The 15,758-nt window shown below is 47.7% G+C and overlaps 2 protein-coding genes across 4 annotated transcripts in view; one reads left to right on the top strand and one right to left on the bottom strand.

The window, feature by feature from the left end:
- The window catches only part of ESCO1 (establishment of sister chromatid cohesion N-acetyltransferase 1), a 93,395-nt gene extending 91,513 nt beyond the window's left edge, over positions 1-1,882 (top strand). Inside the window, exon 11 of one of the 3 annotated variants that reach the window (XR_016387598.1) lies at positions 1,319-1,882. The gene's annotated coding sequence lies outside the window, so the exon portion shown is untranslated. The remainder of the gene's footprint in view (positions 1-1,318) is intronic. The other 2 variants (XR_016387600.1, XM_089894975.1) reach the window with 2 other exon arrangements.
- GREB1L (GREB1 like retinoic acid receptor coactivator) overlaps positions 1-15,758 on the bottom strand; it is a 119,809-nt gene that overhangs the window by 12,775 nt on the left and 91,276 nt on the right. The window contains exons 17-23 of the mRNA XM_030760449.2: positions 14,856-14,989; positions 11,156-11,495; positions 7,077-7,192; positions 6,154-6,398; positions 3,289-3,863; positions 2,991-3,093; positions 207-362 (exon numbers count right to left, since the gene is read on the bottom strand). Of these exons, the coding sequence (XP_030616309.2) occupies positions 207-362; positions 2,991-3,093; positions 3,289-3,863; positions 6,154-6,398; positions 7,077-7,192; positions 11,156-11,495; positions 14,856-14,989 (1,669 nt within the window). The remainder of the gene's footprint in view (positions 1-206; positions 363-2,990; positions 3,094-3,288; positions 3,864-6,153; positions 6,399-7,076; positions 7,193-11,155; positions 11,496-14,855; positions 14,990-15,758) is intronic.

The following is a 15,758-nucleotide window of genomic DNA, read 5'->3' as shown; positions in this document are numbered from 1 at the left end:
CCCCACTCCCCAGAAGGGCTTTTCCCAGGATTCTGTAACTTATGCCCTGAGAGGCAGCTATGAAAATGAAAAGGTGACATGTATGTGTGTAAAACGAGAGAAAAGCAGAGGAGAATGAATGAAGCCACTCTCCAAGATTAAACTGCCCCAGGCCTCTTGCCTTCATTTAGGTGAACACTTGACCTTTAGCCTCCACTTGCACTGACCTTGTTTGACCCCTGCCAGCTTTTCAGTGTATACCAGGCTCATCAAACTGTACTTGGGGTCATGCACACTGACGTCAAAGGGCATTTTACTGAAGCTCTCGATGTCAGGCCAGGGCTCTCCCTCTGACTGGCTCACTTCACTTCTTTCGCTGTGATCTAGGCCAAGAAGAAAGAAAGTGCACAGAGCAGGCAGACCAGACCGACTGGCCTCCCTCCCTCCCTCTCTCTCAAGTGTCAGGGATGGAAGGTTGTATGTATGTATGTTGTCCGCCCAGATGGGTGGACAAAGGCCTTTCTGAAAAATGAGCTCCCATGTCCAGGGTAGAGGGAAGCAGACTGTCCCTTCATACCCCCGCCGGAGGAGACGCTTGTCCTCACTGGTCCCCATCATTAGCCTCTGCACATCCAGTCCACACACTTCCACAACTAGGAGATCAACTGGTCTCCCACCCCAGCCCCCCCCCCAAATTGCCTTAAAATCTTATTTAATTTTGGATGATCCGAATTCTGTCTTAGAGTTTTAGTTGTGGGGTTTTAAGACGTTGATACTGAAGAGATTTCAGGGACACACCAAGCAAGATTCAGTGTCTGCTGCTTATTACGAATCACCCAGAGCCTGTAAAATCCCTGTGCTCAGGCCACACTACCCAGAACCTCCTTCATCACTCAGGCACCTATCGTAGTGTTTAAAGCCCCTTAAGTGGTTCCAACATGCAGTCCAGGTTGACAGCCTGGGGCCCTGGGTTTGAGTCCAGGCCCCACCACTTGTGACTTCACACCTGCAGGCACCTTCACCTCTCAGGGTCCCCTGATTGTTGTAAAGATTCCAGATGGCATATTGAAAGTGCTAAGACAGCGGCAGGCACAAAGTGGGTGTCCAATAAATATTTGTTATTAATACTAAAAACTATAAGATCAAGCTGAAGACAACGTTCAAAGGAAGAAACAAAGAAAAAAATTCCAACAAAAAAGGTCTAAAGACTAGAATTACAGCTATTAGCTTTTAAACACAATACTGCTTATTTTTATATCCCTGAGCATTTTATTTAAAAGTTATTTTTTTAGGGGCTTCCCTGATGGCACAGTGATTAAGAATCTGCTTACCAATGCAGGGGACACGGGTTTGAGCCCTGGTCCGGGAAGATCCCACATGCCGTGGAGCAACTAAGCCTGGGTGCCACAACTACTGAGCTCGAGTGCCACAACTACTGAAGCCCGTGCACCTAGAGCCTGTGTTCCACAAGAGAAGCCACCGCAGTGAGAAGCCCACGTACCGCAACAAAGACCCAATGCAGCCAAAAATAAAAATAAACTTATTAAAAAGTTATTTTTTTAAGTTTTATTTTAAAAGTATGCATTTTATTTAAAAGTTAAAGCTTATTCTAGTTTTTAAAAAAGGCGTCCTTGTGCCTCTCCAGAGCACCACTACATTCACCTGCACTAAAATAAGGGTAAAGGAATAAAGCCAAACTAACAGTGCTTCTCGTTACAAAGGCCAGGTTTGACTCTCACAGCTATAGGCCCTGTAGCAGGATTTGAGGCGAAAAGTAAAGGCATCACTCTCCTGCAGCACCAAGGAGCCTGGGGGAAAGTCAGCGGATGACGGCCCCTCATTCCTGTCTGCTTGGCTCTGCCCTTGCACCTGGGGCCCAGTCCGCTCCATGCAGCTCAGGGTGTTTCAATCCCCTCTGTGGTGGGCCTGGGGGCCTGGTACAGCTCAGCTGGGGACACAAACAAGATGTGGATAGGAAGATGGAATTGTGTCTGTGTCTGGAATCATGGATGTGAACTGGTGAAGATGGAAATAGAGCCAAAAGCCATAGTAAAATGATTAAATATGGCTGATTTTACCTAGTCTTGTTCTGAACTAAACTAGTCCCTTGGGCTGATCACAGAACAGATCCAACTATTCAGGAAAAGCAAGTGAGGGGAGGTCTCCAAGGGCTAATCTGATGGAAGATGACAAGGCCTTTCCCTTTTCTGGACTCATCTCTGAGGGGCTGGGGAAGCACTACCACTTCTCTCTCCTGCCCCTGCCCCTACCCCTCCCTGTTTCTTCCAGCACACGGTCATTCTTTTCTGAGATGTGAAGCTGTAGTTTGAAGCCACACTCCCCCTGGCTGCAGAGTTAATGCTGGCTGACCCCTGCTCATGCCCCCTTTCTGGCCTTGCTGGACAGGCTGCAGAGCGGAACTGCCTCCTTCACAGGTGACAGCCGGGGTGGAAGGGCCAAGAAGCCGGGCAGGAGGCACAGGCTAGTCTGTCAAGCACCAGCCCCTGCATCTTACTGCCAGTGGCAAGGGGTTGTTTACAGCACCAGGGTTCTGTTCTGCTCCTGGAAGTTTTCCTTTCGTCATAGCAACCCACACACCTTCCCTCGGAGCCAGCAGGCAAAACATAACGTCTACTCTGACGAACCAACAAAGGCCTGGTTATGCAGAGTATAAAACATGCCCTGGACCCTTAAGCAGTAGACCACCGCACTAGAATTTTAAACCTGGACAGTTTGACCATCTGAGCAGTGAACCCACCTGACAGGACTTTATGAGATGCCTCTTTGCCCAGCGTTGCACAGGACACAGAGGGGATCGGGGGTTGAAAGAGGGGAAGACCCACCCCAACCTCAGGGAGCTCAACGCGGCCACAGCTTGCTTACAACTCTTTGCTGGCTCACGACCTTTAACCTCTCGAGAACCCTGCCCATAAGCGCATGTATACCTCCAGGAGAACGCGGGAAGGCTCCAGCTGTGGTGTTAATACCCATGCTGCCGGCTCGGAACTCACCGGTGTTGATCTCTGCCTCGTCGTACACGTCTACCTCCAGGAGCCTGATAAGCATGCGGAAGAGGATCCTCAGGAACTGCAAGTAGGAGCCAGTCTTCCCCACCTGGTGAAGAGAGGTTTAGGGAGGAGAGGGGCGGAAAAAAGAGATTTCACACGTGAGCTCTTCCGCGTCTCCCTGCAGGAGTGGGGGGCCTCCGTGCCCCGACCACCGAACCCCAACGCGAGACCCCTCTCCCCCCTCTCTGGCCCTCCCTCCGGAGCCCCCAAGCCCCCTCCGCCCCCCAGCACCCTTCCCTACCTGCGGGGGCCCGGTCAGCAGCAGGCGGCGGGGATGGCAGGGCCGCGCGCCCGAGGCGGGGTCGGCCTGGTTGCCGTGGTCGGCGTGGTGCGGCCGCGCCGCGGTCCAGCGGCGGTAGTATAGGGACTGCTCCTCGGCGCTCGCGTGCCCGGGCAGCAGCGGCCGCAGGGGGCTGGCCCAGGCCACGTCGGGGTGCGGCAGCAGGGCCGCGGACGCCGGCAGCTTGCCGCCCCGCCGCGAGCCCAGGAGGCTGTAGGCCGCCTTGGACAGGATCACGACCGGGGGCAGCGCGGCGTGCGCGCCCCGGAAGCCCGGCCCCGGCTGTCCCGGCCACCGCGGCGCCCCGGGCCCCGACGAGAACGACGACGGCTTGGAGGTGGTGCTGCTGCTCGCCATCTGGGGGCCCAGGGAGTCACACTCCTGCTTCAGGGTCTCTCCGGCTCCTGCCAGGCCCGCCGAGACCCCTTCGTCCAGCCCCACGCTGTTGGCCGGGCTCCGGAAGCTGGGGGTCAGGGGCTGCTTCTGGGACTTGTCGGCAGTGCTGGACGAGCTCACCCCGTTCTCCATGATGGAGCCTGAAAGAGGACGGACAACAGCCCGCCGCGCGCCCGCTCTGTCACCGCCGCCTCTGCCAGGGGGACCGGCCTGGACGCCGGGCGGGGGGGGGGACCCGGCGGTGCGCGGACTACAGAGCGTCCTGCCCCCCCTCCCATCCCCTGATCCTGCGTGGGGTCGGCCAGTGGAGACGCCATAGGAAATCGGTACTCCCCCCCCCACGCCCCAGCTTCCTCCGGGGCCCATGTCTGCCCACCCCCCCCACACCCTCCCCGGCGTCTTCAGTCCGCGTGGTGGTCTGGGCGCCCGCCCTGGGGTCGACCACGCCATCTCCTGCTCCTTGGCTGCATCCTGCCGGCATATTAAACTCTCCTCAGGTTACCTCGTTTGGATAAGCCTTCTGATTCATTCCAGGACCCTGACCGACACAGGCTGACATCCAAGTCCTGCCCCAGTGCCACTCGCCTCCTTCTGGGGGTCCCAGGGCCCCACGCTTCTGGCTCTGGATACCTCCCCAGCGTGCAGCCCCTTCCATGGACGCCCAGACCAGCGTGGGAAGTAGCTCCGTGGGAAGGGAGAGCTTTATCTCCTCCCAGCGAGATGCTGCTCTTGCCCAGAAATCCCTGCACCTGTGGCCAATTCACTTCAAACATGTTTTCCCCTCTAGTCCATCAGCCCCTCTTTGGCTTGAGGACAAACCAGAAGCTCATTACACTCAAGATTGCAGGCTCTCTCTGGCTCAGACCGGTGCTTCCCAGGCCTGGGGGTCATATCCCGACCTTGGGAGATCCTAGATGAATAGCCAGTAACCAGAGGCTCCTAACACCGTCAATCCACTGCTTATCTGACTTTTGTGTGAGGGCTTTCCTCTCCCTTCATCGGCCCTGGAGTCCACGGGCCTGCACACCTTGGGCAGTGAGCCCCCCTGAGGACCCTCAGAGTCACCCCAAGGCCAGTGGTGTGTGTGTGTGTGTGTGTGTGTGTGTGTGTGCAGCACGTGCATCCTGAAAGCGGGGAAAACTCTAAAAACAGAAGGCAAATCATTACCTTTGTGTGATTTAATCAGAACAAGGCCAGAATAGTGAGGCTTGTGGGGCTGATTAAAGAGCCACAGGAAGGAATTCCAGCGCTCATCACCATCCCCACCCCTACCTTCCTTGCCTCTCGGTCACTGATGCTGGTATCCAAAAGCTTCTAGATGTGATAGTACCCCTCCCCTCTATTACCCTTTACACTCCTCCCAACCTCTCCCCTTTATTCTGACCTGGTCGCAGAGGCAGAACTGGGGAGCCTGTAGTGACGGGGTGGGGGAGGTACGGCCCTGACCCCTGACTGAGGGGAGCAGCTGGGCAGACCCCAAAGGACAGTCCCCATGCTCTTCCAGGCTGAGGGGCACCACAGAAAGTCAGAAAACCCCACAGATACCTGCCTTTCCGTTCTCCTAGGGAGCCCATCCGACAGCAGCTGACAGTGAATAGAAAGACTGGTGCTGCTTTTGGCCATGAAATTGTGTGTGTGTTTGCGTGTGTGTGTCATGGAGATGAGAGAAGGGAAGCACAGGGGAGAAGGAACACAAATGGTGGTTCCCTCTGCTGTGGAGTTTTCATTTTTTACCTCTTCTCTATACTTCATTACATTCTCCAAGTTTTCTATATAAAGCTTTATTATAACTTTCACAGTCAGAAAAAAAATGGAAATAGTGCTGTATTTGCTTAATACTGTTTATCAGAAGAAAACTGATGCCAAGCACTGCCATCAACCCCACAGTAACACAGTCAGAGAGTGGCTGGCAGGCTGCAGACTGGATTGTCCCAGCCAACCCATGGTCCCAGAGTAGCCTTCAGCATACGAACACTTGCCATTAAGTACTTAGAAAAGTCACTCATTCATTCATTCATTCAAACAAATACTTTGTGCCAGATACTAGGCCAATTAGCAAAAACTTACAGCTTCAGGATCTGGAAGGAAAAGAAGGCCTTTGTGCAAATATCAGATACGTAATATCTACGAGATGATTAGGGTGAGAGAGACTAGGGGAAATGGTGGCAGCCGGGGTTGATGAAATTTAGTTTCTGTATTATCTAGCTTAGTAGCAAGCTCTTCATTAAATGCTTCCCTAGGAACGTATCTTGTGGCTGTTCAAGAGTCATGTCTTCCAAGTATCTCCTGGAGAACCAAGGTCGGGACAGGATGCCTGAGTCACCCAAGGCTCTGAAAGCCTTGATGGGAGTCAGCAGATGCCTCTGCCTTCCATACTCCTACCCCCCTCCTCACTACTGCCTCTGATCCCTTGAAAGAGAAAGTACTGACCTGAGGTTCCAGTGACAGCACTGCTGTTGCTCTGGGGCCTCTCCAGGTCCATGAGCAGCTCCTCGGCACCGTTCTCGCCGACGGCGGCTCTCTCTTGCTCCTTGCCACTAAGGTCCAGGGCAGCAGTGGGCCCCCGGATGACCTCTTTTGAGACGTAGCAGCACGCCAGACCCACCTCCTGCTCCAAGGCCGTGCGAGTTAAATAGCTTGAATCAATTAACCGGAGGTCACAGTACTTCAAAGACCTGCACGAAAGTAAGGATATCTTTGGCGAGTCTGTCTTTGGTGAGGCATGCCATGTTTACGTGTGTCTGGGTGTCTGGGTGCGGCGCAGCAGTCAAAATCGTGAGCTTCGGTGCCAGGTAATGCCTGATGTGAACCTCAGCTCTACCACCTCCTAGCTTAGGCCCTCGGGCTAGTCACTTCATTTTCTCCACATATAAAATAGAGTAACAGTGTCCAGCTGACCCAGTTACTGAAAGGAATGAATGGCATGACAAGGGTAAGGCATTTAACACAATGCCTGACACACGGTAAGCGTTCAGTGAGTGCTATGATTATTGGTGCTGTTGCCTTCCAACCTACAGGCCCTGGATCCTTGAGGGAACAGCAGACTAACAGAGACACTTCATCCCCAGAACTCCTCATTGGCGGCAGTGCTTTTCCTCGCTGCCCCTCTGGCTGCCGTGCTTCGATGCATAAACACTCCTCATCTGTGGCTATCTCCCATTCCCCAGATTGCTGGGCTAACTCTGGAAAGTCAAAAGAGAGACTCAAGGAAGGCTAAATTTCTCATATCCCCGAATAAAACAATTCTTTTCTCACTTGCCAAGTGAATGAAATGGGGGACCATCAGCCAAGTTTTAACCACCAGCTCAGGTGGGCAACTAATGGAAAATAAAAACTAATGATTCACATTGTACCTGGGAAAGGTTTCTCCAAGGGGATCTTTGCCAGTTAATATCACAATACAAGGCAGACCTTCTAGATCTTCGTACGTCCGAGGGGTCCACTCTTCTGCTTCATTTCCTCTCCAAGTCTGTAGAAAGGGACCCACACAATAAAATTAAAACCCTTCATTTAAGTTCCCACCTTCTTAAAGGTTTCTACAGCCAGGCTTTATACACATCTGTGGTTCCAAATGACTTCCAATAAGTGTGTTTGTGTTTGTACATATATTTTAATTACTACTAAAAGACATGCACAAAGCACTCTAGAATGTAGCCTTTCGTTTTATCGCAGTAGGATAAAACAGGAGATCTTGGTTTATATCATACATTAGCCACACAGGTCAAAGAAACATACAATATGAAATATTCCACCGATGGTGCAAACCTTACAGAAATCCTAGTTAAACTATTTGACTCAAGGCTCTTAAGTACACTTCCTTCATATAATGGACAGACTCTTCGGACTGATTGACTGAAAAAGACCATTTCAGTTGTAAATGACTAATAAAAGAATCTCAACAAAACTCCTCACACGTAATCAACTTCTCATATATATTAACCCATATACACACACGAATATCTTTAATAAATGGAACATCAATCTGAAAACATGAATATATCAAGAGGAAGAAAATCCCAACTTGAAAGATGTTCAAAAGTGAAAAGATCTTATAGACTTTTCTGTCTGTTTTAGAGCAGAGAGAAAATAAACCATCTCTTAAGTAGATAAGGTGGCTTCTACTACTTTTTATGAAGTGTGTAGATCTAACTGTGCTTTATATCGGCTTTCTAGGAGGAGTTATAAGAAATGAACTGGCATTTCAGATAATGCTTTTGGGAACAAGGACTAAGAAGTGAGGTATTAAGTAATGCATACAATTTTATTTTAAAATAGACTGGTACTTCCTTTGCTAAAATCAGAATGGGATAAAAAGAAATATATCAGGCAAGATATGATATGATATAACAGAGTTTGTTTACTGATTTGTTGATGTCTAGGAAACCCAGTCTTTGGAATTAAATATACCCACAATTACTGCAAGTAAAATGCGTATAACTTGTAAAATTGGAAGAACCAACCTGAATCTTTTTGCCCAATCTGTTATCATATGTTTGCATGCCAAAGAGAACTCAGTGGATCTACGTAACTGTTTACAAGTTTGAGAGACTTCCTATGTCTTAGAAAATTAATCTGTCAAAATATTTTTTAAGATATTACAAGAAAGTTTCTCCCCCCCCAATTCAGTTTTCCATATATTTTCATGTCAAAGGGAACCAGAACATTACCTAATTCAAAGCAAATAGGAATTGTTTTACTCATAAGCCTTCACATTGGATTTATGATATCCCTGACACCAAGGTCTCCTCGAATATATTTCATCGTTCTATCAAGAATGAGGTTGGGTTATAATGATGGGATAACATATTATGTTTTATAAGGAGATTTATTTTCAAAAGATGATTAAACAAATTCCACTTTTACTCTTGACCAAGCAGAGCTAGCTAAACCCCCTATAAAATGCTTTTCTGTCACATTGTTACTTCTGATGATCGATGGCTGCCATTCTTCTATGGATCTGTCATGCCCTCAGGATGATTTTCCTGCAGAGGCAGTTAAGACAACGCAAAAGACTAGGCGAGCATTGACTTCAGGGATAATATGGGGCTCAAGGCCAAGGAAACCTAATGAAAGCTTCACAGGCCTTCTGGATGAACTGATTTATTTAGATATAAACCTTGTATCCTTCCAAAGTACTTGTTATCACTTATAAGTTAACCATAATTTCTAAAGGATAATTAGAGGTAAGCACAAAAAGAAGACCATCTAATGGAAAAAGAGGCATTGGATTTTGCCCAGCGTTAGAGATGAAAGGCACACTGGTGCTATCTCGTCAGTGGTAAAGTTGGTAATTTAGAAATAAACAGGTGAAAAAGAAAAAGAGTGAATGAGAGTCAAGGAACGCTACAATAGTTAATTAATTTAACAAATTTTTACGTGTGCCTCTTTTGTGCCTGAAACTTCATTGGTTGCTATTCATATTGAGAGGAAAAGTCCTCATAGAAATTTCAGGCTATGGGGGTAGAAATACAAGCCAATAAACAAACAAAATTTTTAAAAAAGAAATAAACAGGTGAAACAGAGACCACCTGGCAAGTGGTCGTCTTTCTTAGGATGTGAACATTCCCAAGGGATTTCAAATTTTCACTTCCACACAAATAGAGAATATAAAAAGGATGGATTGATGTGATCGAGAGGTTTTGAGCATATGGAAATCTCTTTTGTGTGGCTGGTGCCTGGCAGCGACTCATGAGAATTGAGATATAACTGCTTTGAGAAGTAATTACTCGAGACCCCCTTCGTGTATGGCGCACACTCCCAGCAGCCCTTTGGAAGCCCTGCAGGTGATTCTGATGTGCTAGCAGCCAGGCTAGGAAGCTCAGGTCTTGACTGCAGTTTTCAAACAATGGCCCAGAGGGGCATATTATTTAGGACTGCTGAGTTATACTGACTTAGTGACTGGCATTCCTGAAGGGTCCCAACAAATGACCTAAGACTCTGTAAGTAGCTGCACTTGGTCAGGGTCAATGGAGACCCAGAGAAGTCCCTGCAGCCTCACATCCTTTTAGACCATCTCCCTGCAGTAGGTGTGTGAGACTTCACAGAGCAGTGCTGATAATCTGCTTTTCCAGATTCCTCATCATTATTCAGATTGTCCCACAACCTATGCCTCTATGAATTATGCTGTAAGAAGAATTTCAGGACTCTCATTTGTTAGTTATCACAGGAATTCTGCTGTAATGTGGTCTATGACTCTAACATTGTGAGCATTATATCTATATATTCATATGTGAAATGTAAATGTTACAACTTCCACTAAATAGAGGAGCTTCTATTTTTAGACAGATTTATTTGTTCCAGCTACCTATCAAGCTAATGCAAGACATTTTGTTTGCATTTTGGATTGTTCAAGATAGGTAATAGAATACAATACAAAGGCTTACATTTGCAAAATGCTTTATGAACACTAAATAATAATCCTCGAATTAGAGCTCTTAGAGATCATGCAGTCCAACACTCTCATTTTGCAGCCCAAGGTGGGAATGCAAATCCCCTAAGACTACGTGCTTTCTTTTCATACAATTTGTGTCAAACTGGTTTTTCTTCACCCAGTTTAGCTCAGTGTTTAGTGTGCAAGGTGCAGAAACCATGTCGGTCTACCCCAGACACATAGTACCTAGCTTAGTACCATATCTATGTGTACGCAGGATTTTATGAAATGCTGTCAAATGTCTGGGACACATTGGGTTATAAAAGTCCCCAGAAAAGTCTGAGCAGGGCATGAGGTAGAGATTTAGGTTAATTGATTAAGAAATTCTCCCCCGCCCGCCATGCCTGACAGGAGGGGTTCAGGAAAAGCAGTGCGTCCCTGGCCGTGCAGGGGGCGGGGCGGGGGTGGAGGATGGGCGGCGCTTAGCCAAGCACAAATCTCTCTGCAGGAGGCTCGGCTGAATCTCAGCCCAGCCCACGCCTTGAGGCCAAAGCAAATACAAAGAAACAGCAAACTGTTGGGGAATCCACATGCATGAGGGTGGGGAGTAGTTCTCTATGAGCACTGAAGATGAAACAGGATACTTTACCCACTCTGAGCAGACAGATAGGCTACACGGACAGAAAAGATTCAGTGAACGGATGATACTTAAAGGCGTGCCCCACGGAGGTCCGAGAGAACAACTTACCTTTTTTTCTGAGAAAACAGATGGCCGTGGGCTAGATGCATCTCGAACAAGGTCAATAAACATGGGGTGAAATTGGGTCATCGCATTTTTGCACCTGCAGTTGGAGAGCATGGAAGACCAACTGCATGCATGTGCTAAAAGGGGGGCCGGACAGAATCTTATTAAACTAGGAAAGTGGACACGTCCCTTAGTTTAGCCTTAACATGGTCACGAAGATCACACCGACATATGTGCAAAACTCTATCAAACTCAGGCCTCTGAGCCACCTACACGGGAGTCCTAGAAAACAGAACAAACGTCTGTCCATTGCTAACCTTTAATCGCGCCACAAAGTGGGCTGCGACACTGAGTTCAGAGGCGGGGTTCCCGAGGATGATCTCGAAGCGGTACTGCAGCCCCAGCTTGTCGCGCACCTCCTGCAGCCGCTCCTTGGCCAGCATCGCCAGCTGCACGGAGGGCACCCTGAGAATGAGCATGTGTCCCCTCCCACTTTTGTTTTTTCCTGGGCAGCTGAGGAGGTCCTCCACGATGCTGAGTGTTTCCGGCGTGCTGTGGTCTCGGAGGGACGCCATGGTGGTGAGAGCCATCAGAGCCTCCGAGTACTGCTGGATGAGGAGGTAGCAGCGGACGACCATGCTGTGCAGCCTGGGGTACCTTCAACAGAACACAGGGAGCTAGCATCTGGGTGTGGGGCCCACTGGGACAGCGAGGTCTGTGCTGTAGGAATGCAGACCAAGCATGGTGGAAAGGGGTTCGTGACAGGAGTGGGGCTTGAGCTCTAGAATGACCTTGAAGCCCCCATCACTAGAAGGAAAAGGCGAGCTCACAGATACTGCTGGGATAGGTACAGCAAGTTCACGAGGTTTAGGGACAGTCTAGTGACCTGAGCTTCTCCCAGTGCGGTCTCTGGACCAGCAGCATCACCCAACAGCAGCACCACCTGGGAGCTTGTTAGAACCGCCAAATCCCCCCACCACACATGTACTGAATCAGAACCAGGCTGGACAAGGTCCCCAGGTGATTTGTATTACATTGCATTTTTTTTGTGGGGGGGTATAGTTTTGTGTTAGTTTCCACTGTGTGGCGAAGTAGAGTTCCCTGTGCTATACAACAGGTTCTTATTAGTTATCTATTTTATACAATCACATTGCACTTTGAGAAGCACTGGTCTGTTCATATTTTCAACAGAGCCATAATGGATCATCCCTAGATCCTAACCTCTTGCTGGTGGCTTGGGGTTAGGATGCTTGTTAGCTTATTTCTCTTATACTTAAGATTACAGTTAAGGAAACTGAGACACTAATGTAATGTCTGTGGAGTATCAGGAGTAAAAAGAGTAATTATTATTGCTAATTTGAGGTCAGCTCCTTTGTAGCAATAACAATATCTTCCCATAAAGATGGAGAAAACTTGGAGCTGGCTGGAGAAATAGCACCCCCTAGTGGTGTGGCCTCCTATCCACCTGAGCCCCTGCTCGGTGGATGGTGCCCAGCAAATAGTAGGGGGTGTCCTTGACTCACCTCAACATTCCCCTCCCTCCACCCTTCACTGGACTGCCAAATTGGCAGTTTTTACGATTACAGAGCAGGCAGAAAATAAACCTCTCATTAATGTGCTATTCCTCAGAAAGCCAAGCCTGCTGACAGAATGAATACAAATGGGCAAAGAGGACCCACTTGCAGGCATGAAGAGGTGCTTGCAGATATCAAGAAAGTAGGCATGGGCAAAGCAAGGCCCTGGACCCGAGCTTGCCCAAGCCTCTCGTGGAGCCTGCAAAACAATGGCGGGTCTGAACTTCCCTTCTGGATGCCAGCTGGTAGCACATGCAGCCGCCTAGCAGCTGGGTAGGCCAGTGGGGGATTTCACCTTTGCTCCACTTTATAATTCTATTTAAAGTGAAACAGCCATCACCAGCCTTATACAGAAAAACCCAGGGGCAAATAGCAGTTAGGGTCATCAAATGACTAGTGTGGTTCTGAAGTACTTAGAGCTGGAAAGGACCACAGATTCCCTGGGTTCTGACCACTCCACCTTCTCATAGAAGGAGGCTGAGTTAAGGATTGGGAGAAATTCAGCTCCTTTCCCGAGATCATCCAACTGGTCAGAGACACAGTGTGGATTTTATTCAGGTCTCTGACAATGTCTTCTTACGTGGTAAGAATTTAGTAGATTGGGGAAAAGTAAAGAAATCCTTCAGTTCAATCAGTCCTGGGCCAATCCCTTCAAGTGTTCAATAAATCATAGCTATTATTAGCCTGGGGTGACTTGGCTAGAGGAAGTGGGCACAGATGATCCAAGTTTAAGGCTTAATGCTTTTTGCTGGGCCATGTAGGAAAGCCAGAGTTAGATCAAAGAGTAACTTTGACATACAGGCATTTAAATTTCACACTGAAAGAGCTATAAATTTAGAAGTGAATAGTTTCCCTAGTTTGTTTTGTTTGTATTAAACTGTAACTGTAGTTTTTTGGTTTTTTGGTTTTGGTTTTTTGCGGTACGCCGGCCTCTCACTGTTGTGACCTCTCCCGTTGCGGATCACAGGCTCCGGATGCGCAGGCTCAGCGGCCATGGCTCACGGGCCCAGCCGCTCCGCAGCATGTGGGATCTTCCCGGACCGGGGCACGAACCCATGTCCCCTGCATTGGCAGGCGGACTCTCAACCACTGCGCCACCAGGGAAGCCCGTAACTATAGTTTTGTAAGTATTACAAAAGTTGTATAGGAGTTGATGGGATCATCCATTAAAATACGACTTATAAAACTTCGAGTGATGTTACTGGAAGAAAAGATAGGTTCCAAGAGGGCAGACGGAACAGAAGGGTGGGAAACAAAGGGGAGACTCATGGGATGATTCTGGAAATCTAAGATCACATGTGCTGTAAAAGGATTAACATCTCAGTGTCAGTTAAGTCTTCTCAAATCCAACAGCTGCAAAAATATAAAATCCTACTCAAGCCTGCTCCTTTTCCTGACACTGCATTATAACTTGCTGGGTAGGATGTATCCCCCATCCTCATCTTTATTTCTCTTTCTTTTTTCTTAGCAAAGTTATAGGGCAGCTTGTTAAATAGATGGTTTGTGATCAATTAGAGCCAGTTTTAAGAACTAGAGCTACTAAAAATTAGAATGTGCCTCATCAAATAGTGCCCAACTGCCCCCATCACTGGATGATCAAACAGAATACTGTAGTGGAGGGCAGGGAGGGACCTCTAGTAGGCTAAATTCTTTTTTTTTTTTTTTTTTGGCCACACCTCACAGCTTGCAGGATCTTAGTTCCCTGACCAGGGATTGAACCCAGGCCACAGCAGTGAATGCTCCAAATCCTAACCACTGGACTGTCAGGGAATTCCCTATTACGTTAAATTCTAATGCCTCTGCCTAATTTTTGAGTCTATGATTCAAGATCAGGGAAGAAAAAAACCCAGAAAAACCCTTTGCTCTTCCAGAGTCTGACCTGGAACTGGGGAAGAAAAAGGAGACAGAGAGTCATGAATCTTAACCCCAAGGTCAGGGATGGAGGAGGGCCACTTAGAACTGAACTCACTTAAACGATGTTTGTTCTTTAATTTTCTTCAGTCTACACTCCAAATCTCTCAGCGTAAAGTTTTGTTTTTACTGAGGGTACTTGCCTGTGGTGGACAGAGGAGAAAAGAGAGGAAAATGTAAAAGTGTGGGGAAGGCCAGACCTCAGAGGAATGGTCTTTAATAAGCAAATCCCTCTGTGCCCAAGTCATCTCTGGGTGCAGCAATGAAGCCTGCCTGGGAGACAATTCAGAACACAGAAAGTGCTTCTACCTCCCACTCTGAGTCACTGGTTTCCTTTGTTGGTCTTGGATGATCATAGAAAACCCATCTGAGTGAAAGGTCATCTTAGGAAAGGCTATTTTTATTCTGCCTTCACATGTCATTTGCACAGCCTGGGCTCCACCAAAATTCCCTGTGACACTGACACAAAAGACGTTTGGCTATTTCAGACATGCAAGTACAGCTAAAGAAAAGGTTGAAAGTCCTTATTTACCTCTCCAAGAGTGTGTTCACCATCTTTTCAAAAGTCTCATCACATCTCAGAAGTGGGCTCGTGATTCCCCACTGAAGAGATTTACTGTACTCGTTCATGCCGAAGTACAGCTTCTCCTTGCAGCTCATGTCCTCCTGGTTCAAAACAGAGCAAAACCCAGTGACGGCAGGATACAATGTGTCTTATTTTCTGGGGGTCGGGGGAGAAGGGACCTGTAATAGGCTATTGCCTAGAAGGTTAAAAAAATTGTGAATAAGCAATTAGGACTACATCAAGCTAAAAAGCTTCTGCACAGCAAAGGAAACAAAATGAAAAGGCAACCTACTGAATGGGAGAAAATATTTGCAAATCATTTATCTGATAAAGGGCTAATATCCAAAATCTGTAAAGAGCTCATACAACTCAATAGCAACCCGCCCCCCCCCGCCACCAAATCCAATTAAAAACTGGGCAGAGGATCTGAATAGACATTTTTCTAAAGAAGACCTACAGATAGCCAACAGGTACATGAAAATGTGCACAATAGCACTAATTATCAGGGAAATGCAGATCAAAACCTCAAGGGGCTATCACCTCACACCTGTTAGAATGGCTATCATCAAACAGATGAGAGATGATGTGTCAGTAGATGTGGAGAAAAGGGAACCCTTGTGCACTGTTGGTGGGAATGTAAACTGGTGCAGCCACTATGGAAAATAGTATGGAGGTTCCTCAAGAAATTACATATTTGTACGTGTGTGTATGTATATATACATATGTTTGGTGATGAATGTGTTAATTAACTAGATAGGAGTCCTCATCCTTTAAAAATGTATACATAAATCATCACAATGTATACTTTAAATATCTTTTATTTTTATCTGTCAGTTATACCTGAATAAACCCGAACAAAAACTGTGTTTC

The sequence above is a fragment of the Delphinapterus leucas genome, chromosome 14 (assembly GCF_059928025.1).
Source record: "Delphinapterus leucas isolate spDelLeu-1000000601 "Yukka" chromosome 14, BTC_Dleu_Yukka2, whole genome shotgun sequence".
NCBI classification, from domain to species: Eukaryota; Metazoa; Chordata; class Mammalia; order Artiodactyla; family Monodontidae; genus Delphinapterus; species Delphinapterus leucas.
Note: the sequence above shows the minus strand (reverse complement) of the source record. Positions and strands in the feature narration are given on the sequence as shown.